The following is a 26,237-nucleotide window of genomic DNA, read 5'->3' as shown; positions in this document are numbered from 1 at the left end:
GGGATGTGGTAGAACGGGAGCTTCGTGCCCTGGATGTGCATCCCTCAAATCTCCATCAACTGCAAGATGCTATCCTATCAATATGGGCCAACATTTCTAAAGAATGCTATTAGCACCTTGTTGAATCAATGCCACGTAGAATTAAGACAGTTCTGAAGGCAAAAGGGGGTCCAACACCATATTAGTATGGTGTTCCTAATAATTATTTAGGTGAGTGTATATATATATATATATATATATATATATATATTTCAACAATTAGTTAAATGAATGAATAAATCAATAAGAGGTTTAATAAATTAATGAAAAAATATATACGGTAAATAAACTAAATTTGGAATAAAATAAAAATTTGCCCCCAAAAAAGGAAAGAAATTCAACAATAGAGAAATGTGTAGATAAAGTCATCAATATATAAATAAATATATTAATAAATGCATCCATAAATAAATACAAAAATAAATTCATCAAAAATACATAAATTCATCAATACAGAAATATATAAATAAAGTAATTAATAAATATATAAAAAAATTCATTCATAAATAAATATATAAATAAATTCATTAAGAAATATATACAGAAGTTAAAAAACAACGAAGTTTGGGAGGGAGAGCCAAGGAGAGGGATTGACAAGGGACCCTTCAGCGCCCAGAACTGATGGCGGGGATTGCTGCAGATCCAGGACTCATTTTGATAAATGTCAGTCTGTTCACGGACTCAGTGGACAGACAGATCTGCTTGTCGGTGACCACCCCACCTGGCTCGCTGAATTTCCGCTCAGACAGTACGCTGGAGGGGGTGCAAGAACTTCCTGTGCATACTAAGCGAGCTCACAACAGGTGTCCAGCCTGGCAACCCAGTACTCCATGGGGTCGTCGGTGCTCATGCTGTTGGAAGCACCAACGGATCTCATGTATTATGCCACCATGCGGGCCAGCTGCTGGTGGTGACTGCTGCTGCTGCCACTGAATCGCGCAGACTAGTAGAACAACCTCACCTCACCCATAAGATTACCTACTCTGCTGGAGCCTCTTAGGCCAGCCACCTGCTGGATGAGATGGGCGGGGAGAACTTGAGCGTGAGGCTGAGAGTTTGCCTGCTCCAGCCGGAGGATCAGACAGGCCACAAGTTATTCATACGGGCATCCCTCCTGGCTGGGATGAACTGCTCCAGTTTCCCCTTGTAGCGAGGGTCTAAAAGGGTGGCCAACCAAAAATCATCCCTCTCCTTAATTTTCTTGATCCGGGGGTCCCTCCTGAGGCATCGCAGCATGTGGGCAGCCATGCGAAAGAGGACAACCCACTGTGACTGCCATGACATCTTGGTCCTCCTGCTGCTGCTCCATGTGGGAGCCGCCCCACCCCTGGACTTACGGTGCCCCCATCAACGGCTTTCCCTCCTGACCAGGCCTAGACTCCTGGACGTTGTCAAACTCCTCAACAAATTCTTCCTCCTCATCCTCCTCCTCGTCCTAGGCCTGGTCTTGGTGGAGCATTGTTGCCTCTTCTGGCTCCACCAAGGCACTCTCCCCAGCATTGAGCAGGCGATCTAGTGTCCTGTCTAGCATGAACACTAGGGGGAGCACGTCATTGAGGCCGACATGCTCCCTGTGACCATCTTGGTTGCCTGCTCGAATGAGACCAACACGTGGCAGACCTGGTGTATCTGCCTCCACTCCGCATTGGTGATGTAGCGGAGTGGGTGTGATGGCCCGGAAGTGCCTTGGTCCAGCAGGTATTCTTTCACTGCCCGTCGCTGCTCCCACAACCTCTCCACCACGTCATGCTGTCAACAATCAGGCTGTGATGTGGCAGACTGTTGTCCTGCTGCAGTTTGGACAGGGACGCAGTGGCGGTTGGGGAGCGTCGGAAGTGGCTGACAATCCTACATACACGTTGCACGATGTCGCTCAACTTTGGGTATGTGAGTAGGAACTTCTGTACCACAAGGTTGAGGACATGTGCCATGCAGAGCACGTGTGTTACACTGCCAGCATTGAGGGCGGCAAGAAGGTTGCTGCCGTTGTCACAGACAACCATACCTGCCTGGAGCCTTCGGGGTGTCAGCCACTTGTGGACCTGAGCCTGGAGGATGGCCGAAATGGATTCCTGATGAAAATCACCTTCACTTAATCGGATGTCCTGCACCATCTGTGACAAACATTTCTAGTGGTGCGGAGTCAATTGCAAACATCTTTTTCTAATGTACTTGTTGTTAACCCATATATACAGACGAACTGACCATCAACTAGGTTAACCCCTGCCCCACGGTCAATAAGCACCTCAATTCCCACAGTTTTGGACTCTAGCGCCACCAGACAGGAGAAATCTGTCAAAAGTAAGTTCTCTGACATCCCACTCATACCACCAATAGTAAGATAGGTATTAAACATAATTTGTTTTTGTTTTCACCTTGACGCTGAACATAAGGACAAATATTAGCAAAATGTCCCTTTTTTCCGCAGAAAAAACATACTCCCTTCTTATGACTAAAACTCTTGCAAGCAGGCCCAGGGGTAGCTCCCCCTAACTGCATAGGTTCGTCACCAGAGATAAACTCAGGAGTCTCTCTACCCAAAGTGTCAGAGGAAGCCGAAACTTTATATGATGATTCGTCCTGAGAGGGAGGGACCTTAGATCTCTCTCTCAGGTCTCTATCAATACGTATGGCAAGGAACGTATTGCTGTTTCCAATGACTCAGGATTTTTGTGAAAGGCCAATGCGTCCTTTAGCCTCTTGGATAATCCCTGACAGAATTGGCTATGGAGAGCTGGGTCATTCCACTCAGTATACATAGCCTATCTCCTAAATCAGAGCAATAGATCTCTGCAGAATGATCTCCCTGCCGTAAACCAGGTAACTTAGTCTCGGCCAGGGAGATCCGATCCGGATCATCGTAGATAAGACCTAGAGCTCTGAAAACTTAATCTACCGACCGGAGAGACTGTGATGCGTTCGGCAGAGAAAAAAGCCCAAAACTAAACGTCCCCTTTAAGCAACAAAATGATAATATTAACAATTTAACTCTCATCCCCAGATGAGAGCAGACGTAACTTAAAGTACAATTTACACGACTCTGTGAACCGAATGCAATTATCACTCCCCCCCCCCCCCAGAAAATCTGTCTTGGAAGTGCAACCTTAGGTTCAGGACAGGCCTGATAACTACTACTGGCACCAGCAGCCTATGATCCCTGGATCTGCGTGTGGAGGTCGTCTACCTCCAAAGACAGACCCTGCAATTGCCTAGCCAGTTCAGCAATATAATCCATAGCCTCACTGACACAAACAAAATGACGGATTTGGGCGATTGATAATGTCACGTAATGATGTGGGAGGGAACACCACACCGACAACAGGAGGGAAGGGAAAAGGAACTAGGCCTAGGCTTGAGACGGCCTGTTCCTTCCAATATGAAAGAATCAGCGTCTCCCTGAGGCCTAGTTACAAAAGACAGAGGGGAAACAACAAAATATGAAAGGGAAGTAACACTTAACTTCTGAAGTAAATAGAGGAGCAGGAACTCCGAAGAGGACCACACACCAGCACTTCCAATACCAAATTGAAGCTATAGACTGCATAGCATGATGGGTGAAGCCAGACTAAATAGAGGAGTAGTAATGAACACTAAGCTACACCTGAGACAAGAGGTGTGGTCATACCAGCAACAATACTGAAAACAAGTGATACCAAAGAGGCTGTCAGATCACATAACGTGCAGCCAATCTCTTAGATCTTCTGACACCTGTCACATTAGAGACCATGAAAGCACCATTTCCTCCCTTGGGGCTCACCCCTGGATTTTGGAGTGTCACGAACCAGCAGATGTAAACCCACTGTGCAACGTATCCTACCTCCTCTAAGGGCATTGTCTAAATGAACACCTCGCAGTAACCCTGATGGTGGGGATAGACTTTCCGAGGGGAACAGCCGGTCGCTACCTTTTGAGGAGGATAGGCAGATGAGGCAGCTGGTCCAGGCAGACCAGGAGGTACCTGAGAAAGGTACCAGAGGTACAGGCGTCGTTACCAGGAACAACAGTGCAGGACCAAAGGATGAGGCAGGGGTGAAGTCAGACAGGCAATAGGTCAGGGAAGATGGCACAGGTAGAGGTCAGGCAATCCGGATCGGCAACAGGAGAGTCAAGGCAAGCAGGCAGGGATCAAACAGGTAGCAGAGACCAGGAACACAAGTACGAGTCAGGAACACAAGCAGATATCAGAAACTTTAGCATGACACAAAGACCTTGACACTGAGGCATCTGGGAAGGGGGTTGAGCTACGTCTATATGTGCTGGATGGCTAGGATTGGTTGGTGAGGTCACATGATCCACCCATAAAACATAGGAAGTGACACGCGCTGGCCCTTGAGGAAATGCTGCAGGAAACAAGCAGCAAGCATGCTGTGGCCAGGGCTGAAAGGAAACACTGGCAGCAGATCACCGCTGAACATGATGCCCGGGACTGCGACAGTAAGCAGGGGAACAACAGCGAACAGCAGCCACTGTTACAGGGAGTCTTCTGCCTGGTGGCGGTTGAGGTGTTTACCCAAGGCAGTTTTTTTTATTAAGGTTGTATAGAAGAATTTCTCACAATTTCTGTGGCTGCCTGAATATAATGGTAAACAGGCCAGATGCTCCTTGAGTCACCCTACGAATAAACAGTGCTCTCTTACTAGTTCAGCTAAGGGGTTGCTTCCCTTTATGATAGACCGATATTTACCCCTCACACAGACCAATATGTATTCCATGTACAGGCTGCATTACCATCCAAAATGAATTAATTTGTCTTCCTCAGAGGCTGTTAGCTATTTCCCGCCTCAGTTTACCCTAAGGCTGTCTGCAGCCCTGAAATGTTCCAGTTCTGTTCAGTATCTGCTCTCTCCAACTTTTCACTAACTGCAGCAGCCTCCCCTCCAGGAGGGCAGGGTGAAACAGTCACACCTACCTACTGTTGTACCTGGCTAATAATCCTATATCTCCCTTATAGAGGAAAAGAGATTTTGTCCAGCTTGTACTTGTGGTAATCCAAGGCTTCTTTATTGAAAATTTAGTATAAAATCCAGGTACAGAAAGCAGAGTCTACATGTTTCGGGCACAATGCAATCTTAGCCCTTACTCATGACTGTTTCAGATACACTGTGAGTTACTTTTGTAGAGAGGAGGGGGAGGGTCTCTCACCTGAGATAATCAGGCTGAAAATTCAGCTGAAAATTTCAACCCCTCCCTTCTACAAATGTGTACATAGGTAAAAACATGCCAAAAAGACAATTCATATGGTCCATAAAATAGTACATATAAGGCTACTTTCACACCAGCGCTTGATTGGATCTGTTCTGAACGGATCCGATCATATTAATGCAGACGGAGGCTCCGTTCAGTACGGATCCGTCTGTATTAATAACTCAGAAAAATTTCTAAGTGCGCAAGATGCCTGAGCGGATCCAATCAAGCGCTGGTGTGAAAGTAGACTTATATGTACTATTTTATGGACCATATGAATTGTCTTTTTGGCATGTTTTTACCTATGTACACATTTGTAGAAGGGAGGGGTTGAAATTTTCAGCTGAATTTTCAGCCTGATTATCTCAGGTGAGAGACCCTCCCCCTCCTCTCTACAAAAGTAACTCACAGTGTATCTGAAACAGTCATGAGTAAGGGCTAAGATTGCATTGTGCCCGAAACATGTAGACTCTGCTTTCTGTACCTGGATTTTATACTGAATTTTCAATAAAGAAGCCTTGGATTACCACAAGTACAAGCTGGACAAAATCTCTTTTCCTCTATACTTCCGTATTTCTCCTGATTCGGGTGAAGGAGCTGTTCCGTGCTATACCAGTGGAATCCCTGGCAGGTGAGAGCTGCTCAATACTTCTGTTTTCTTCATATATCTCCCTTATATACAGAGCCTTTAGGATGACAATACATATTTTAGGATACAATGACACAATTAAAAATTTTGGCAGTGAACCATAGCATTAAAGGGGATGGCCACTTTCTGGTCACTGTTGACCAATGTGTGAGATGACTCTATGGAACTTACTGATATAGCCTTTGTTGATATTCTGTGCCACTTTCTATATTTCAGAAGGTATGCCCCCTTGTTTTCCAAGTCTTTTGTGCTGTCCAAATGGAGGTCTTGTCCATAAAATGGCTGTTGATGGAGAGCTTTGTGATCTGGAAAATTTTGTCCATTCAAATACACTGCAACTGCCATCAGCACTTGCACAGTTGGGAGTTTAGTGCAGGTACAGTGTGTTTGAATAGAGGAAACTGAACAATGTGTCTGGCCCTCCATCAGCCGCCATCTTATAGCCAGGACCTCTATGCAGACAACACAGAATATTTGCCTTACAAGAGGGCATGGCTTATTTAATATAGCACAGAATATCAGCATAGGCATACATTATTAAGTTCTATATAGTCATCTTACATACACATTTGCCAATCGTAGCGAGAAAGTGGCCAACACCTTTAACCCTTTAGCAGTGAACCAGCGGGTCACTGTACATACTGTGTGGAATTTTCACCAAGCTGATTAGAAATCCATATCCATTCTTGCTATTGTTTCCATTCCAATTCCAACTTCTATCTGTAGAAATCTGAAGGTATAGTAGTCAACAGTCCCACATTTGCATGGATTTTGTCAGAGACAATCCCAACAAATTTGGGCTGAAAATCGGTGAGGCTTATTTAAAATCCATCCAGAAGTGTGTGATCTGGGCAGAGTTTGGGTGTTCCCCAGGAAGGGCTTAAATGACCCACATTTAGTATCAACAATGTATGTGACGGTCAACCGGAATTAACTGTGTTTCTTATATTTTGAGACTTGTATATAGTACATTTTATGGATGATCTCTCTTTTTATATAGCGAGGAAGATGATGAGAACTGAAATGAAGACAGTACATTCATAATCTTATCCTGTGGAATCAAAAATGGTCTGAAAGGCAAGTACATATTTTATGCCATTACTTATTACCTTATTACATTTATGTAACAACTGGCAAACATCCTTATGCAGGTGTATTACCTCGACGTAGGTTTTTCTGACTGCCACTGCCAAGTTCAGGTGGAGACAAGGAGAAAAATTATTCTGATGCTCAGGGCATAATTGATATCTTATTCTATGCTGAGATATGATTGCTTGAATGTATAGGCCCAAAGCCTGGTCCTAATCTACTGAGACAGTTTGGTGCATGCCAACTTTTGATTTCTGTCAGAGCAGTTTTGTGTGGCTTCAAATTACCATCAATGTTCACATATATTACAGAAAGTGGATATTTTGTCATTGAAATCTCACAATTGAGCAGCCTCAGGCTTTGGTTTTGTAATTGTAACTGACTGTATCTAAGTATAAAAATAAAATATAAAAACTGTTTTTACATTTTTGGGAGTTTCCAGTCTGTGAACTGAGAAGTAATTTTTCACAGCTGTTATACGGGACTATGAAAAGCTGAGATCTGGAGGGGAAAAAAGAACAGACACAGTGACCTTTTGACCATCTGGTTTAGCTCTGTCAAATGGTTGTTTACATCTGGATACTGCTTAGTCATTCCCGTTGACAGGTATTGAGGCACCACCTAAAAAATTAAGAACCTATATCTACTAAATACAGTACATATAGGCCTCAGATCAGACCACCTAGAAAATATAGATTCCAGACCTTCTAAATATATATGGGCCACAGACCAGACAAGACCTTCTAAAAAAATACTGCCCCTGAAATATAAAGACCCAACAACAGACCACCTAAAAATACAGACCCCAGACCATCTAAAAATATGCATCCCAGATCCCCTGTTCATAGCCTCAAGACCAGACCTCCCTGTTTAAATACCGTAGACGAGCCCCAAAGCTACCCCGTTACAGACCTCAGACTAGATGTTTAGATACCCTCTGCCTCTGGGCAAGAACCTCTTCATGGAGTCTGTTATTTGCAAGCTGCAAGCAAAAGATCCACAGGTCAAGCACTTAACTGCTTTGGCCATCTTCACAGATATAGTAGCTACATGCTACGTAATTCTAGTGTTCTCCAATGGGATTACTGACAGAAAGCTCAGATAATTGTCTGCCCCAGGGGCGTTGTTAGGGTCTCAAAATATCAGGGGCCCAAGCCTCAATGAATATGGCCCAACTCTCTAAGTCAACCAACCGCGCCCCCATCCCCTCCCTGCAAACACTAGCACTGAAGACATTTTACTGTATTTGCTATACAGCAGCACTTACCTGTCACATCTAGTACCTCTCAGTTGACTTCTCATCTGATGTACATCTTCTCTGTCATCATTAGTGTTGAGCTCGAATATTCGAATAGCGAATATTAATCGTGAATATCGTAACTTCGTAAATTTGCGAATATTTCGAATATAGTGCTATATATTCGTTATATCGAATATTCGTCATTTTTTAACATCTGAAAACATGATTCCTCCCTGCTTCTTTTTTGTGGGTCAATAAGCCATTGGCCCACAAGCAACTTAAGCAGGGGGAATCATGTTTTCATATGGAAAATAAAATGACCAATATTCTAAAAAACAAATACATAGCAATATAGTGAATAAATTCATTATTTAGAATTTTGGCATTATTTTTTTTCATATCTGTACAGTTGTTCACATACTCTTCCCCGACAAGCGTCCCCGTCACCATGGGAACGCCTGTGGGTTAGAAAATACCATCGAATCTGAGTTTTCCCTGAGATCGTGAAAACTCAGATCCGATGGTAAATTCTAACCCACAGGCGTTCCCATGGTTACAGGGACGCTTGTCGAGGAGCAGTATGCCAAAGTGGAATAACAGTATACATTGGGAAAAAAAAAAGACGAATATTCTAAATAAACAATTTATTCGCTCTATTGCTATAACTTCGTCTTTTAGAATATTATGAATATTCTAAAAAACTAAGTTATAGCAATATAGCGAATATTCGTAAAATACACATATAGACTGCAATTTAGATAATATAGTGCTATAGTAATTTTTTTAATAGTGTACATATTTTCCAAAACTGAAGTTCAGAAGAGGCAAAAAAATTAGACAAAAAAAAAAAGATTATAGCACTATAATTACAGTCTATATGTGTATTTTACGAATATTCTTAATATTGCTCTAACTTCGTCTTTTAGAATATTCGTAATAATTAATTAATAATTAAATCGTATATTATTCACGATAAATAGAATAATGACGAATATTCGATTTCGACGAATATAAGACGAATATTCAATCAAATATTTGCGAAATATAGCGAAATCGAATATGGCACCTCCCGCTCATCACTAGTCATCATCTTCTCCATTCAGTTCGGACCAATTCTCTCAGCCGCCTCCTCTCTGTACAGTGTGACACATGGACATCTTAGCTTCCTCACTTTTCTATCATCATCCCCCAACCTGGAGCCCCCATCCTGTTGCTTGCTGTGCTCCCCAATACCCCCAAATACTATTCTGAAGAATAATGTGTGCCATACAGATAATCTTCCCCATAGTAATAATGCTCCTCATAGTCCCACCAATAGTATTCCCTTCTAGAATGCCCTCATTAGTAATACTGCCCCCCTACAGTGCCCCCTCACAGAGCCCCCAGTAGAAATGAGGCCCCATATTGTTCCCCCAGTGGGCTCTCTACAGACCCCTCAGCAATAATAAGGCCCCCATAGTGCTCTTAGTAGAAATAAGGCGGATCTATAAGTCCCTCCTATAGAGCCCCCAGTAGTAATAAGAACGTCTATAGTGATCCCTACAGTGCCCCCAGTATTTATACTGCCTCTACTGTTATAATGCTCACCCTGAAGTGCCCCAGTATTTATATCGCCCCCTACTGTTATAATGCCTTTACATTTCCCCCAGTATTTATAATGCCCCCTACTGTTTTAATGCTCACCCTGAAGTGCCCCCAGTATTTATATTGCCCCCTACTGTTATAATGCCTCTACAGTTCCCCCAGTATTTATAATGCCCCCTACTGTTATAATTCTCTCCCTAAAGCTCCCCCAGTATTTATACTGTGCTCACTGTAGTTATATTCCTCCCTTTAGTGTCCTCAGAAATTATAATTCCTCAGCCCCTCCACCATATAGTACAATGTAAATAACATTATTTCCCTCCCTCCGCCATAGAGTCCCCTGTAAATACCATCACACCATTTCTCCAGCCCCTCCAATATATAGTCCCATGTAAATAACATCCCTCTCTATCTACAGCCCCCTCCCAAATACAGTCCCATGTAAACAACATCACATTATCTCTCCTGTCCACTCCAAAATACAGTCCCATCTAAATAACACGACCCCCTCCCCAGCCGCCTTCAACATACAGTCCCATGTAAAGAATATCACCCCCTCAATATTCAGTCCCATGTAAATAACATCACTCTCTCCCCCAGACACCTTCAACATACAGTCCCATATAAATAAATCCCCCCCCCGCCACCTCCAACATGCAGTACCATGTAAATAACATTACCCCTCAACATTCAGTCCCATGTAAATGATCTCATTCCCTCCCACAGCCGCATTCAACATATATTCCCATGTAAATAACATCACCATGCCACCATGCCCTAACTCCAACATGCATTCCCATGTAAATAACATCACCACCTCAACTTTCAATCCCATGTAAATAATATCACCCCACCCCACTGTACCATGTAAATAACTTCCCTCCCTTCAGCCCTAACATACAGTCCCAGTTAAATATCTTCAACTCCCCGCATTGCTCTGCCTCTCCCTTCACTTACCTCTCCTCATGAAGCAGACATGACCACAGCTTCTTCCCAGGACTTCTTTTCACTGCTGAGCCAACCTCTTCTGCACTGGTCACATGATGATGACATCATCGCAGGTCCTTTTCATCTACTGCATTTAGAACTGATCACATGACCTGTGATGTCACCACAGGTCCTTCAGTTCTTGCAGGGCATTAGATTCAATTGTATTCCTGTCCTGAGGATGGCAACACAGTTGGATCTATCTGGCAGGCAGGACATTCGGGGCCAGGGACAAAACATCAGTGGCCCTGGCCCTGAATGTTTTAACCTAGCAACGGCCCTGGTCTGCCCTCATGATCAGAAGGATTCAGCTATTATTCATTAGCAAAGGATTCACAACATGCTAAATAAAGTGCTAACAAAAATGTACAGAACCCTGGGACGTTCTCCGGCTTTTTATTTATGTGACACTCTGTATAACAGTTTACTTTACACGTGCAGAGCTGTTTAGAGTCTTGCAAATCCTAAGAGCTGTCAAGCGTGTGAAACTTTATCAGCTCAATATGACAACACAATTCCTCGTCTTAGTGTAGCTCTCATGTATTATGCACAGGGTCTTATTCTTTTCCCCACTTATATTTCGCAATAGAAAAATCTAATAAAATGTATAATTTCAATTACATCTGCCAAGCCTCTTTATATGTGCCTTCAATCTTCTCCGATGCTACATTCTGAAGTCTATATTGGATACACTCCTTGCCTAACGGGACATGATGTAGACTTATGTACCCAAAAGAAAACAATACAGTGGAAAAACATTCCCTATCAGTACTAACCAGGCCTGCATTACCGCCAGAAATATAGAATGAGTACACTGCCTCTATGAATCACATATTAGAGAGCAATGGCATGGTGGTGCCGGTTATAGCTTATTTTATGCTGATGATTTTGAGTCGGTGATCTGTCTGTTCAGTTCCTCTAATTCAGTGCACAGATGAATGAAAATATGGCTGGTAAGAAATAATTTTCTCTAGAGGGATTTTTTTCATACTGATCAAAAGAATTAGAAAATGCCTATTGCCTTCTGAAAGGAAAACTATTCAACTAGTAGCATCCTATAACATCTTGTGACTTCTTTTAAATAAAGAGTCATGGAGGTGCAAAAATACAAACTGTTTGGAAACATATATATATTTTTTCTAAAGTAAATGCACTGAATCACTATGACATATTAAAAACCTGTAGGGGGTCTAGGTACATTAATTTGGTGCCTTTGAGAATACTTACATTATACAGCACAAAATTATTATTTTTTCACATTGCGTCCTAGAGAAAAACAAACTATACAGTGGGGAAAGTAGGTTTTTGATGTACTGCTGATTTTGCAAGTTTTCCCAAGAATGGAGAGGTCAGTAATTTTTATATCATAGATACATTTCAACTATGAGAGACAGAACCTAATGCAAAATCCAGAAAATCACATTGTATGAATTTGTAAATAATTAATTTGCATTTTATTGCATAAAATAAGTATTTGATCACCTACCAACCAGCAAGAATTCTGGCTCTTACAGACCTGTTAGTTTTTCTATAAGAAGCCCTTCTACTCTGCACTCATTACCTGTATTAATTACATCTGTTTGAACTGGTTACTTGTATAAAAGACACCTGTCAATCAATCACACTACAACCTCTCCACCATGGCCAAGACCAAAGAGTTGTCTAAGGACACCAGGGGCAAAATTGTAGACCTGCACAAGGCTGGGATGGGCTACAGGACAATAGGCAAGTGTCATGGAACCATGAACCAGACGTACAACAAGAGATAAGTGGAAATAAGAAGGCTTTATTGAAAATCAAGCTGTAAGCAAAAGTCCAAACGGATGGCTAAACCGAAGCAGGGTCTTGCGTAGACAGAGGGGTAGTCAGACGAAGCCTGGATCAGGAACCAGCAGGGTAGTCAGACGAAGCCAGGATCAGGAACCAACGGGGTAGTCAGACGAGGCCAGGATCAGGAACCAGAAGCAGCAGCAGTCTTAGAAGCATGTGAACACAGGAGGACCAAGCAAGGAACTGAAGCCACAGACCTCCTATATATATGAGCTAGGCATCCAGCTCCTCCCAGTGGGAAGGAGAAGCCGCAGGGTGGGAGGCTACAAGAAACCCAGAAACCAAGATGGCCGCCAGCACATGTCAAACGAAGGAGAACAGTAAGAAGGTAAGACCATGACAGCAAGCAGCTTGGTGACAACTGTTGGTATACAAAATGACAGTCAATCTTCCTCGGTCTACGGCTCCATGCAAGATCTCGCCTCGTGGGGTAAGAATTAGTGTTGATCGAGCATGCTCGGCCAAACAACACCAGTTTGGCTCAAGCATCTAGATGCTAGGAACATGGAGGTATTGGGCCGAATACCGCATATGCTCGAGCGCAATGCTCGAATATCCTCCCCGCATGTTTCTTAGCTGCTACGCTATGCAGGTAAGTACTGCCCTCACTGCAATGCCGTAGCCATGTTTGTTACTGGCATCACAGTGATTGGCTGGCTGGAACGCGTCATCAGGTGCTATATAGCACCCGATGACGCGTGTTCGGCTCAGTCTTAGTCAGGGAGAGCTGTGCTGAGGAAGGGACAGATAGTGTAGGGAGTGAATTAGGAATAATTTTATTAGAAAAAAATTTCAGAGACCCAAAAGTCCTTTTAAGGACTATTGTTGTGTGTGTGGCAGCAGCAATATATATTTTTTTGCATCCTGCGCTAAATTGCTAAAACTTAACAGATCCAAAAGTTCATTTAAGGACTATTGCTGTGTGTGGCAGCAGCAATATCTATTTTTAGCGCAAACTGCGACTAAATAGCTAAAACTTTATAGGCCCAAAAGTTCTTTTAAGGACTCTTGTGTGTGGCAGCAATATCTATTTTTAGCACATCCTGCGCTTAATAGCGTGCAATAGTTAGGCCGCTTTAGACAGCAACATTATCTGCGCTACATCTCCTGTGTAAAGTGTGCGCATCCAAAAAATATCGTTGACATCCAGTGTACTTTTTCCGTAGAATGTGTCCGCTGCGGACAGTGACATTAGCTGCGCCACATTTCCAGTGTTAAGTGTGCACATCCCAAAAATATCTGTGACATCCAATGTCCTTTTTCAGTAAACGGTGTCCGCTGCGGGCAGTGACATTAGCTGAGCCACATCTCCTGTGTAAAGTGTGCGCATCCCAAAAATATATGTGACATACAGTGTACTTTTTCAATAGACGGTGTCCGCTTTTGACAGTGACATTACCAGTGTCACATCTGCAGTGTAACGTATGCGCTGAAAAAATGTATCTGTGATATCCTGCATACTTTTCTCATAGACGCTGCGAACAGTGACATTACCAGTGCCACATCTGCAGTGTAACATGGGCGGTGAAAATATTTATCTGTGACATACAGTGTACTTTTCTCATAGACGCTGCGAACAGTGACATTACCGGTGGTACCTCTCCTGTATAACGTTTCCTCATCCCAAATACCTCTGACATTCCCTGTAATTTTTTCTTAGCCGCTGATGACAGCATTGACATTATCTGCGGGATATTTCATGTGTGATGTTTCCACATTTTTTGCGCACACACTTCCAAATCCTACGTTACTGTACGTGTGACAGACTTTCAAGCATATATGATATGTAATATGAAGAAGGCGAGCAGTAAGGGAAGGGGCAGAGGCCATGATGCACAACCTTGTAGAAATCTCCCTTGCCAAGGGGTAGGTGTTCCCCAGTATGGCGCTTTTTGAGGAAAGCGCGGATGACAATAGAATAGAAGTCTGTAACCTGTGCGGTACCAAAATGAGCCGGGGAGTGAACACTAGCAACCTGACCATCACCAGCATTATCCGCCACATGGCATCCAAGCACCGTAATAAGTGGGACGAATGCCTGGGTCCACAATCCGTGTCTGCGGGTCACACCACTGCCTCCTCTTCCCCAGTGTTACGTGCTGGCCAATCCCCTGTTGAAGGCGCAGGCCCGGATGCCTCCCGCCCTGCACCTGGACCTTCGAAAGCACCATCAGGGACCATATTCACTTCTGTGTCCCAGCGCAGCGTCCAAATGTCCTTACCCCAGGCATTTGAACGCAAGCGCAAATACCAAGCCTCTCACCCACAGGCCATAGCACTAAATGCGCAACTTTCTAAATTACTGGCCCTGGAAATGTTGCCATTTAGGCTTGTGGATACTGAGGCCTTCCGCAGCCTGATATCTGCTGCTGTCCCGCATTATGCAGTCCCCAGCCTCCACTATTTTTCAAGGTGTGCAGTGCCCGCCTTACACCAACATGTGTCCTGTAACATCACACGTGCCCTGACCAACGCAGTTACTGGGAAGGCCCACTTAACCACGGACACATGGACAAGTGCATTCGGCCAGGGATGCTACAGTTCCCTGATGGCACACTGGGTGAACGTTGTGGAGGCAGGTAATGAGTCATACCCTGGGATGACACAGGTGCTACTGACGCCAAGGATTGCGGGCCCTACATAGATCAGGGTTTCCCCAAGCACCTACGTTAGTGGCTCCAACCCCCACTTCTCCTCCTCCGCCTCCTCCTGCACTTCCATCTCCGAATTATCCGCGTGAAGCACCAGTCAACCATCAGTCGGTAGCTGGAAGCAGTGTAGCACTGCAGTTCGGAAGCGGCAACAGGCCATGCTGTAGCTGATATGCTTAGGGGAAAAACAGCACACCGCTGCAGAGCTGTGGCAGGGGATAAGAGACCAGACTGAGCTGTGGCTCTTGCCACTCAACCTACAACCAGGCATGGTTGTGTCTGATAATAACCGTAACTTGGTGGCGGCTTTGAAGCTCGGCAAGCTCAGACACATCCCATGCCTAGCCCACGTCTTCAACCTTGTGGTTCAGCAGTTTCTCAAAACCTACCCAATTTGCCTGAGCTACTGGTGAAGGTGCGCCTCGTGTCTGCACATTTCCAAAAGTCATTGACAGCTTCAGCCGGTCTGTCAACGCTGCAGCAGCGCTTGAAATTGCCAGCTCACCGGCTGTTGTGTGACGTGAGCACACGCTGGAAATCAACGTTCCACATGTTGGTTAGACTTTGTGAGCAGCAGAGGGCAGTAGTGGAATACCAGCTGCAACATGGTCGTCGCCTTTCCAGTCAGCTTTCGCTCTTCACAAGCGAGGAGTGGGCACGGGTGTCTGACCTCTGTGAGGTTTTAAGAAACTTTGAGGAATCAACACAGATGGTGAGCGGCAATAACGCTATTATCAGCGTAACCATCCCACTTCTGTGTCTACTCAAACGCTCGCTACTCACAATTAAGAATGACGCTTTGCATGTGGTAGAGGTGGAAATGGGGGAAGACATTACACAGGGTGATAGCCAGACCACCCTCAGTTGATCTTCTCAGCGAGAATTGGACGATGAAGAGGAGGAGGAGCAGGAGACGGTTACCTCCGCTACAGAGGCTAGTACCCATGGAAGTTTAATTCCATCTGTTCTGCGTGGGTGGCCAGAAGAGGAGGAAGATTATGAGTAGATTGAGAGTGAGCATCCTAATGACGACAGCGAAGTCTTGCCTGTTGGTACTCTGGCACACATGGCTGACTTCATGTTAGACTGCCTTTTCAGCGACTCGTGCGTTTTATGCATTTTAGACAACACGGATTATTGGTTGTTCAACCTTCTCGACCCCCGCTACAAAGAGAACTTCTCATCTCTCATTCCTCTGGTGGAGAGGATGAACAAAACGGTGCAATACCCTGCCAGCACCCTCACCCTGATGCGCGGCCTACTGTCACAAGGAGGGAAACATTTTGAAAGATGCTGAAGGAGTACATAGCAGACCGTGTCAGCGTCCTCAATGATCCCTCAGTGACTTACAACTATTGGGTGTCCAAGCTGGACACGTGGCATAAACTGGCGCTCTACACCTTGGAGGTGCTAGCCTGCCCTGCCGCTAGCGTTTTGTCTGAGCGGGTATTTAGTGCTGCTGGTGGCATTATAATAGATAAGCTTATCCGTCTGTCAACTGAAAATGCTGACAGGTTGACTCTTATAAAAATGAACAAGGCGTGGATTGACCATGACTTCTCGACTCCACCAGAGGAAAGCTGATGAACATAAAGGCACTTTAAATGTCTTGTTTATAATGTACTGAATACACTGTATTCCCATGCATCCCTTCCACCACAAACAAGGTATATGGTTGAATCTTCCTTTTCTCACCCTTCTACTCCTCTTCCATCATATCAACATGCTTATTCGTCGTGTATAATGCCCTCGCATATAATGTTTTACAGAGTCAGCTCAACAGCAGGCCCTCACCTACAATCTTTTACAGGGTCAGCACACCTGCAGGCCCTCACATATAATTTTTTAGAGGGTCAGCTCACCTGTAGGCCCTTGCATGTAATGTTTTAGAGGGTCAGCTCACCAGCAGGACCTCATCTACAATCTCTTACATGGTCAGCTCACCTACAAGCCCTTGCATATAATGTTTTACAGGGTCAGCTCACCTACAGGCCCTTGCATATAATTTTTTACAGGGCCAGCTCACCTGCAGGCCATCACCCACAATCTTTTACAGAGTCAGCTCACCAGCAAGCCCTCACCTACAATCTTTTACAGAGTCAGCTCACCTACAGGCCCTCACTTACAATCTTTTACAGGGTCAGCTCACCTGCAGGCCCTTGCATATAATTTTTTAGTGGGTCAGCTCACCTGCAGGCCCTCACATATAATTTTTTAGAGGGTCAGCTCACCAGCAGGCCCTCACCTACAATCTTTTACAGGGTCAGCTCATCTGTAGGCCCTCACCTACAATCTTTCATAGGTTCAGCTCACCTGCAGGCCCTCACATATCATTTTAAGAGGGTCAGCTTAGCTGCAGGCCCTTGCATATAATTTTTTATAGGGTCATCTCACCAGCAGGCCCTCACCTACAATCTTTTACAGGTTCAGCTCACCTGCAGGCCCTCACCTACAATCTTTTACAGGGTCAGCTCACCTGCAGGCCCTCGCATATAATGTTTTACAGGGTCAGCTCACCAGCAGGCCCTCACCTACAATCCTTTACAGGGTCAGCTCACTTGCAGGCCCTCGCATATAATTCTTTAGAGGGTCAGCTTACCAGCAGGCCATCAATCATAATTTTTCAAGGGTGTATGATGCCCTCCGTTATGTGTAATAAAGGGTGTATTGGAGTGCCGGTTTCTTGTAATTTTTGGCAGCCCTTTCACTTAGTACATAGGATTTATGAGTGTAGGAGTACCACATTGTTCCCAGCAGCAACCTGGGAGTCCAATATGCATCCCGACATCCTCCCCGTGCTGTTCTCAAACCATTTCATTGTGTTTCCATCAATTTCTGATCTTTTCATGTGAACCAGACACCCTCCCCTCTTCAGAGCAGGGGATGCCTGGTTTAATGCTCGGGTTCTCCCATTGATTTCCATTGTGCTCGGGTGCTTGGTAGAGCACCCGAGCATTCCAAGGTGTTCGGCCAAAGCACCCGAGCACTTTGGTGCTCGATCAACACTAGTAAGAATGATTCTGAGAAAGGTCAGGAATCAGCCTTGGACCACATGGGAGGACCTGGTCAATGACCTGAAGATTGCTGGGACCACAGTCTCAAAGATTACCATTAGTAACACACTGTGTAGGATTAAAATCTTGAAGGGCACGCAAGGTCATCCTACACATGCCAGCTCATGTCCAGGCCCGTTCGAAATTCACCAATGACAATCTGGATGATCCAGAGGAGGCATGGGAGAAGTTCATGTGGTCAAATGAGACCAAAATAAAACATTATGGTATCAACTCCACCCGCCATGTTTGGAGGAAGAAGAAGGAGGAGTACAACCCTAAGAACACCTGTCTTTCACAGTTGACGCGTACCTACAATAAAAAAATTACAGACCTCTCTATTTTTTGTAGGTGGGAAAACTTGCAAAATCGCCAGTTTATCAAATACTTATTCTCCCCACTGTACATACCTAAAATCAGATGCAGTATGGATCCATATTAGTCTATAGTCACCCACCCTATTACAGATTTATACATTGATTCAGATCCATAATATAGTCATCTGGATAAGCCTTAAGGGTGATTTCACAAGTTGTAGATTTGTTGCAAAAATGTCTGTGACTGTCCAATTTTCTGAATGAGGTTTGCCGAAATGCATGTGGTTGCCACCTAAATATCCCCTTTTCAGATGTATGGAATGGATATTTAGTTGCAGAAATTTCTGCCATGTCTTAATATACCTTTAGTGTTTGACGATTGGGGCGTTTGTGATGGCTTTGTAAATTGTAACAAACATTTTCCAGTCTTTTTTATTATTCGGCTAATCAAACCCAAAGTGGTCCAGTCCTATACTAGGCACTGGGATCCCATTATTGATAATAGTGGTGGTACTCCAGGCTCTTTGCCCCTTGCCAATGTCATCTTCTGACGTGTAGAGACTGGAATGTTCTTTCAATAATACATTTTAACTATATATTTTTATTAAATAATGTTGATGAATAGTTTTAAAATAAATTTGGTTCAGTGCCCTATTGTTACAGTATGTGATCTATGTGTGAAATCTTGAAATTAAAATTGCCTCATTATTTTCAGAAACACTTTTATGCCGACAGCTTTACGAAGAAAGTATCAGCAGAACCACACAGCAGAGAAGCAACTGGCTTCCAAGACTAGAAGAAAATGCACAAAATGGTTAAATTCAATTCCCTCTTATGCTATGTATAATGTTCAGCAGGTCCATACATATGGAAATGGTGTAGTACATTTCAAGCACATACAAATGGAACCATTTAGGTCATTATTTTAACGTCCTGGATACAATTGTAGTCCTAGGATCCGTATTAAATGCTATGCAGAATTGATGGTTGTCAAGGGTAACATTTTAATTATCATATATTTCGTTCATACATTTCTAGTTTGTTTTTCTCATAGTGCACTTCTTTATAACCCATAAAGACCACTGGTAGGGTATAATAGAAGCTTCTGAGCAGAAGATCATGGTCTGGTAGAGTGCAGAGGCCTGACCCTGCTGTTCAGCCTCAAGATGAAGTGCGCTCTGGAGAAGGGGAGTCTATAGTGTATGTTCCAGTTAAGATGTGGATATGCTCTTGCACTTTACTATAAATACATAGTAATTTAGGCCTAGAATTGATCCTACTGTAGACCAATCCTTGAACATTGACTTCCCCATGGTAGTTTGAATTTCCTATTTATTAACATATGAATTCATCAAATCCTATGACATGGTACAAGATGTTGTTTGCCTCATCTTCAAACTACATTCAATAAATTTGGCTAGACTTTTAAAGGAACCTTTCGCCTCTTCTGACATGTCTGTCTTTGCATAAACTGCACCTTGTGGTCCGGTTCATTAGACTTTTGTGCCCCATTAGGACCTAAGTTCATACTTACATAGTTATTTAGTTTATAAGATTGAAAAAAAACAAAGGTCCAATTAAAGCAAAAATATTCAACAATTTTCAAACTAGCACCTGGATCTGAATACTTTTCTAATTGCATGCAATTATAAATTTAGTATAGCGCCACCCGCTGTTTGCTCTTTTTCTAATTTCTCTGTCCTGCTCATTGAGGTGGATGCACATGCTGCAGTATAAAGTACACACCCCTTGAGAAAGTGCTCGCCCAATAAGCTGCGAGCTTGCAATAAATCTAGCATTACAATTGAAGCAATGAATGGGGACATTTCTGGATCCATGTGAGGTACATGGTTGGCTCTAAGTTTGTTAGAAGAGTCTATAGATGACTAGAGTCGTGTACTATATGATAGTGGATTTAATTTTTTACTTAATTCATGGGATTACATTACTTTTAGTGTTGGTCGAGCACCAAAGTACTCGGGTGCTCGAGTAGAACACCTCGGGATGCTCAGGTGCTCTACCGAGCACCCGAGCACAATGGAAGTCAATGGGAGAAACAGAGCATTAAACCAGGCACCCCCTGCTCTGAAGAGGGGATGGTGTCTGGTTCACAGGAAAAGGTCAGAAATTGATGGAAACACCACTGAAATGGTTCGGGAACAGCATAGGGAGGATGTCTGGATGCATCTTGGACTCCCAGGTATTGCTGTGAATGATTTTGTCCGAGTAGTATTGCACTTTTACAGGCTGACAATAATACGCACAAAACCAAAGATAAAATCGATTTTAGAGTAAAAATTGTTAGGAAACATTCTTTCCTGTATATTTACTTGTATATAAAGTGCAAATGCTGCCAAAAATTACAAGGAAGAGACACTCCGATACAACCTGTATATCACATAAAGGAGGGCCTCATTCACATTTTGGTGCAATTGTTCAGGTAGTGGGACTCCTACACTCATAAAGCCTATGCACTAAGTGAAAGGGCTGCCAAAAATTACAAGGAACCATCACTCCAATACACCCTTTATTACACATAAAGGAGGGCATCATACACACCCTTGAAAAATTATGATTGATGGCCTGCTGGTGACCCTCAAAAACTATTTGAGCAAGGGCCTACTGATCTGACAATCTAAAACATTAGGGGTGAGGGTCTGCTGCTGATCTGACCTTCTAAAACATTAGGGGTGAGGGTCTGCTGCTAATCTGACCTTCTAAAACATTAGGGGCGAGGGCCTGCTGCTGAGGTGACCCTATAAATCATTAGGGGTGAGTGTCTGCTGCTGATCTGACCATCTAAAACATTAGGGGTGAGGGCCTGCTGCTGATCTGACCATCTAAAACATTAGGGGTGAGGGTCTGCTGCTGAGCTGACTATCTAAAACATTAGGGGTGAGGGTCTGCTGCTGAGCTGACCCTCTAAAATATTAGGAGCAAAAGCAGCCTAATGGGCATGTTGATATGATGGAGGAGGAGGACGAGAAAAGGGAGATTGAACCATATACCCTTTTTACTGGTGGAAGGGGTGCATGGGAATACAGTGTATTCAATACACCATAAAAGCCACATTTAGAGTGCCTTTATGTTCAGCCGCTTTCCTCTGGTGGAGTAGAGAAGTCAGGGGCAATCCAGGCCTTTTTCATTTTTATAAGAGTCAACCGATCAGCTTTTTCAGTTGACAGGCGGATGTGCTTATCAGTTATTATGCCCCCAGCAGCACTAAATACCCGCTCTGAGAAAACGCTGGCAGAGGGGCAGGCCAGCACCTCCAAGGCATAGAGCGCCAGTTCGTTCCACGTGTACAACTTGGACACCCAATAGTTGTAAGGCACTGAGGGATCACTGATGACACTGACACGGTCTGCTATGTACTCCACCATCTTCACCAAATTTTTCCCTCCTTGTGACACTAGTCCACGCATCAGGTTAAGGGTTCTGGCGGGGTGTCATAAAACTGTCCCAGGCCTTGGAGTGTTGCCCTGCCTCTGTTGGAACTGCTATGTGTTCCCCTCATCTCCCCTACTCGGTTGGCCAAGGCTACTCTGCAGCCAGCGTTGTTAGCTGGAAATTTTTGAAGCAATTTTTCCACAAGGACCTTCTGGTATTGCACCATTTTGCTAGTCCTCTCCACCACAGGAATGAGAGATGAGAAGTTCTCTTTGTAGCGGGGGTTGAGAAGGGGGAACAACCAGTAATCTGTGTTGGCCAAAATGCATGCAACGCGAGGAAAGGCAGCCTAACATAAAGTCAGTCATGTGCGCCAGAGTCCCAACAGACAAGACTTCGCTGTCCTCATGAGGAGGATAACTCTCAATCTCCTTATCCTCTTCCTTCTCTTCTACCTATCCACGCTGCTACCTATCCACGCTGAACAGATGGAATAAAACTTCCATGGGTACTACCCACTGTAGTGGAGGCAACCATCTCCTTCTCCTCCTCCTCATCATCCAATTCTTAAACTTAGTGGTTCAGCGGTTTCTAAAAACCTACCTCAATTTGCCTGAGCTACTGGTGAAGGTGCGCCACGTGTGTGCACATTTCCACAAGTCATCGGGAGCTTCAGCCGGTCTGTCAACGCTACAGCAGCGCTTGAAATTGCCAGCTCACCGGCTGTTGTGCGACGTGAGCACGCGCAGGAACTCGATGTTCCACATGTTGGCCAGGAATTGTGAGCAGCAGAGGGCAGTAGTGGAATACCAGCTGCAACATGGTCGTCGCCTTTCCAGTCAGCTTCCGCTATTCACAAGCGAGGAGTGGGCATGGATCTCTGACCTCTGTGAGGTTTTAAGAATCTTTGAGGAATAAACACAGATGGTGAGCGGCGATAACGCTATTATCAGCGTAACCATCCCACTTCTGTGTCTACTCAAACTAAGATATTACACACGGTGATAGCCATACCACCCTCAGTTCGTCTTCTCAGCTTTAATTGGACAATGAAGAGGAGGAGGAGCAGGAGACGGTTGCCTCCGCTACAAAGGGTAGTACCCATGGAAGTTTTATTATATCTGCTCAGCGTGGATGGGCAGAAGAGGAGGATGAGGAGATTGAGAGCGATCCTCCTGATGACGACAGCGAAGTCTTGCCTGTTGGTACTCTGGCACACATGGCTGACTTCATGTTAGGCTTCCTTTCCAGCGACCCACGCGTTAACCGCATTTTAGACAACATGGATTACTGGTTGTTCACCCTTCTCGACCCCCGCTACAAAGAGAACTTCTCATCTCTCATTCCTCTGGTGGAGAGGATGAGAAAATCGGTGCAATACCAGAAGATCCTTGTTGAAAAATTGCTCCAAACATTTTCATCTAACAAGGCTGGTGGCAGAGTCCGTAGTTCCTTGGCCAACCGAGGAGGGGAGACAAGAGGAACACAGAGCAGTTCCAACAGAGGCAGGGCAACACACAAAGCCTGGGACAGTTTCATGACACCCCGCCAGCACCCTCACTCTGATGCGCGGCCTAGTGTCACAAGGAGGGAAATATTTGGGAAGATGGTGAAGGAGTACATAGCAGACCGTGTCAGTGTCCTCAATGATCCCTCAGTGCCTTACAACTACTGTGTGTCCATGCTGGACACGTGGCATGAACTGGCGCTCTACGCTTTAGAGGTGATGGCCTGCCCTGCCGCCAGCGTTTTTTCTGAGCGGGTATTTAGTGCTGCTGGTGGCATTATAACAGATAAGCGCATTCACCTGTCAACTGAAAATGCTGACAGGTTGACTCTTATAAAAATAACCAAGGCCTGTATTGACCATGACTTCTCAACTCCACTAGAGGAAAGCTGATGAACATAAAGGCAATTTAAATGTCTTGTTTATAATGTACTGAATACACTGTATTCCCATGCACCCCTTCCACCACAAACAAGGGTATATGGTTGAATCTTCCTTTTCTCATCCTCCTTCTCCTCTTCCATCATATCAACATGCTTATTCGTCACATATAATGCCCGTCAGCTCAGCTGGAGGCCCTTGTATATAATTTTTTAGAGGGTCAGCTCACCAGCAGCCCCTTAACTACAATTTTTTTTAGGGTCAGCTCACCAGCAGGCCATCACATATAATTTTTTACAGGGTCAGGTCACCAGCAGACCCTCGCATATAATGTTTTACAGGGACAGCTCACCAGCAGGCCCTCACCTACAATGTTTTACAGGGTCAGCTCACCAGCAGGCCCTCGTATATAATTTTTTACAGAGTCAGCTAACTAGCAGGCCTTCACCTACAAATTTTTAGAGGGTCAGCTCACCAGCAGGCCCCCGCATATAATTTTTTAGAGGGTCAGCTCACCAGCAGGCCCACACCTAAAATCTTTTTACAGGGTCAGCTTACATGCAGGCCCTCACCTAATTATACATAATATGTAATTTGCACTTGCTTGGTTGTGGTAGCTGTAGCTGTTTCTCAGGCTCCCTCTCCGGAATCGAACCCTGATTCCCCGTTACCCATAGTCACCATGGTTTGCACTGACAATAACATTGAAATTTGATAGGCCAGACATCCGAATGAGTGTCACCAAAGCGGCAGTAGGCCTTCACCCATAATGTTTTAGATGGTCAGATCAGCAGACCCTTGCTCCAAATGTCTTTGAGGGTCACCAGCAGGCCATCAATTTTCAAGGCTGTGTATGATGCCCTCCTTTTTGTGTAACAAAGGGTGTATTGGAGTTCTGGTTCCTTGTAATTTTTGGCAGCCCTTTCACTTAGTGCATAGGCTTTATGAGTGTAGGAGTCCCACTACATGAACAATTGTATTAATTTCTGACATTTTCCTATAAACAAGGCACCCTCCCCTCTTCAGAGCAGGGGGTGCCTGGTTTAATGCTCGGGTTCTCCCATTGACTTCCATTGTACTCGGGTGTTCGGTAGAGCACCCGAGCATCCCGATGTGTTTGGCCAGAGCACCCGAGCACCTTGGTGCTTGATCAACACTACTAATTACTTTATTAACATCAGGCAGATGATACAGAAAGAGAGCGAGTAGGTTTCAGCATTAAATATCAAGTTTACAGACTGTAATTGTGGACCCTTGGGCAGCAACTAGTTGGAAACTGGAAGACATAGTGATAACAGAAATGGGAAGTTTCTATTTGCCTTATAGCAGGTTTCAGTTTGTAACTCTGGAGAAGCAGAGTAAGTAACTGAGGAGTAGAAGAGTCCAGATATAGAACAATGAGCATAGACAAGAAGCACTGGCTCACAGACATGAAGCATTGACGCACAGGTGTAAAGCCCAGGGGCAAATACTTGAAACTACCGGAATCAGCAAACAAGCACCAGACCTCAGATGGAACCAGGAGACATCAATAGCAGTGAATAGTAATATAGTTTTTAAGGCTGAAAAACACATGCGTTCATCCAGTTCAGCTTATTATCCTCCAAAGTTGCAATGGCCAGAAGCAGACTACAGGTGGTACCAGGAGGCCGCTGAAGAAATGACCAGGACAATGTCTTGATTGGAACCAGGAGGAGACACAAAGGCAGAAACCAATAGTTGACCTTTGACTCAAAACGAGAAGATGCCAGAACAAGATTGTTTATGGTAGTAATGATCAGCATAGGCAATATTCGAATTGGCGATATTTTGAGAATTTGTGGCCGAATATTCGCCATAAATTCGCAAATTCGAGAATTTGTGATCTCCAGTCATTGTTTACTATTCGCGAATACAAATATATAGCACTATATTCTAAATATTAATGAATTCTCGAAGTGGCGATATTTGCAATTAAGATTCGCAATTCGAATATTCGCGCTCAAAACTAGTTTATGGTAGACAGTGGTGCACCACCAATGAGGCCAGGTGAGGTGATAGCATCAGGCAGCATCAGGTAGGGGCAAGAGGGGGAGGGGGGGCACCCGAAGGGCTATGAGCTGAAGGGAAGTGGCTAGGTTAAGAAATTGGCATTATGGAGAGCCGGCGAGCTGTTTCAGTTTTCGCCTCAGGCAGCAGAAAGGCTAGGTGCACCACTGGTGGTAGATTCTAAGGTACAGGAATAAATAGGCTAAAAAAGTAGCTAAGTGAATAAGAAGCTTAATTAGCAGTGATACATATACAGAACTATAGCAAAATTACAAATCAAAACAGCTCACGACCTCAGTATCGATGTC

General features: G+C 44.3%; 1 protein-coding gene across 1 annotated transcript in view; it reads left to right on the top strand.

Annotated features, from left to right (window-relative positions):
- GPD2 (glycerol-3-phosphate dehydrogenase 2) overlaps window positions 1–19,991 on the top strand; it is a 268,599-nt gene extending 248,608 nt beyond the window's left edge. Inside the window, exons 18-19 of the mRNA XM_044304996.1 lie at window positions 6,873–6,949; window positions 19,339–19,991. Coding sequence (XP_044160931.1) covers window positions 6,873–6,894 — 22 coding nt within the window. The 3' untranslated portion in view covers window positions 6,895–6,949; window positions 19,339–19,991. The remainder of the gene's footprint in view (window positions 1–6,872; window positions 6,950–19,338) is intronic.
- The last annotated feature ends 6,246 nt before the right edge of the window (window positions 19,992–26,237 follow it).

The sequence above is a fragment of the Bufo gargarizans genome, chromosome 8 (genome assembly GCF_014858855.1).
Source record: "Bufo gargarizans isolate SCDJY-AF-19 chromosome 8, ASM1485885v1, whole genome shotgun sequence".
Taxonomy (NCBI): domain Eukaryota; kingdom Metazoa; phylum Chordata; class Amphibia; order Anura; family Bufonidae; genus Bufo; species Bufo gargarizans.
This window is presented reverse-complemented; position numbering and strand designations above follow the sequence as displayed.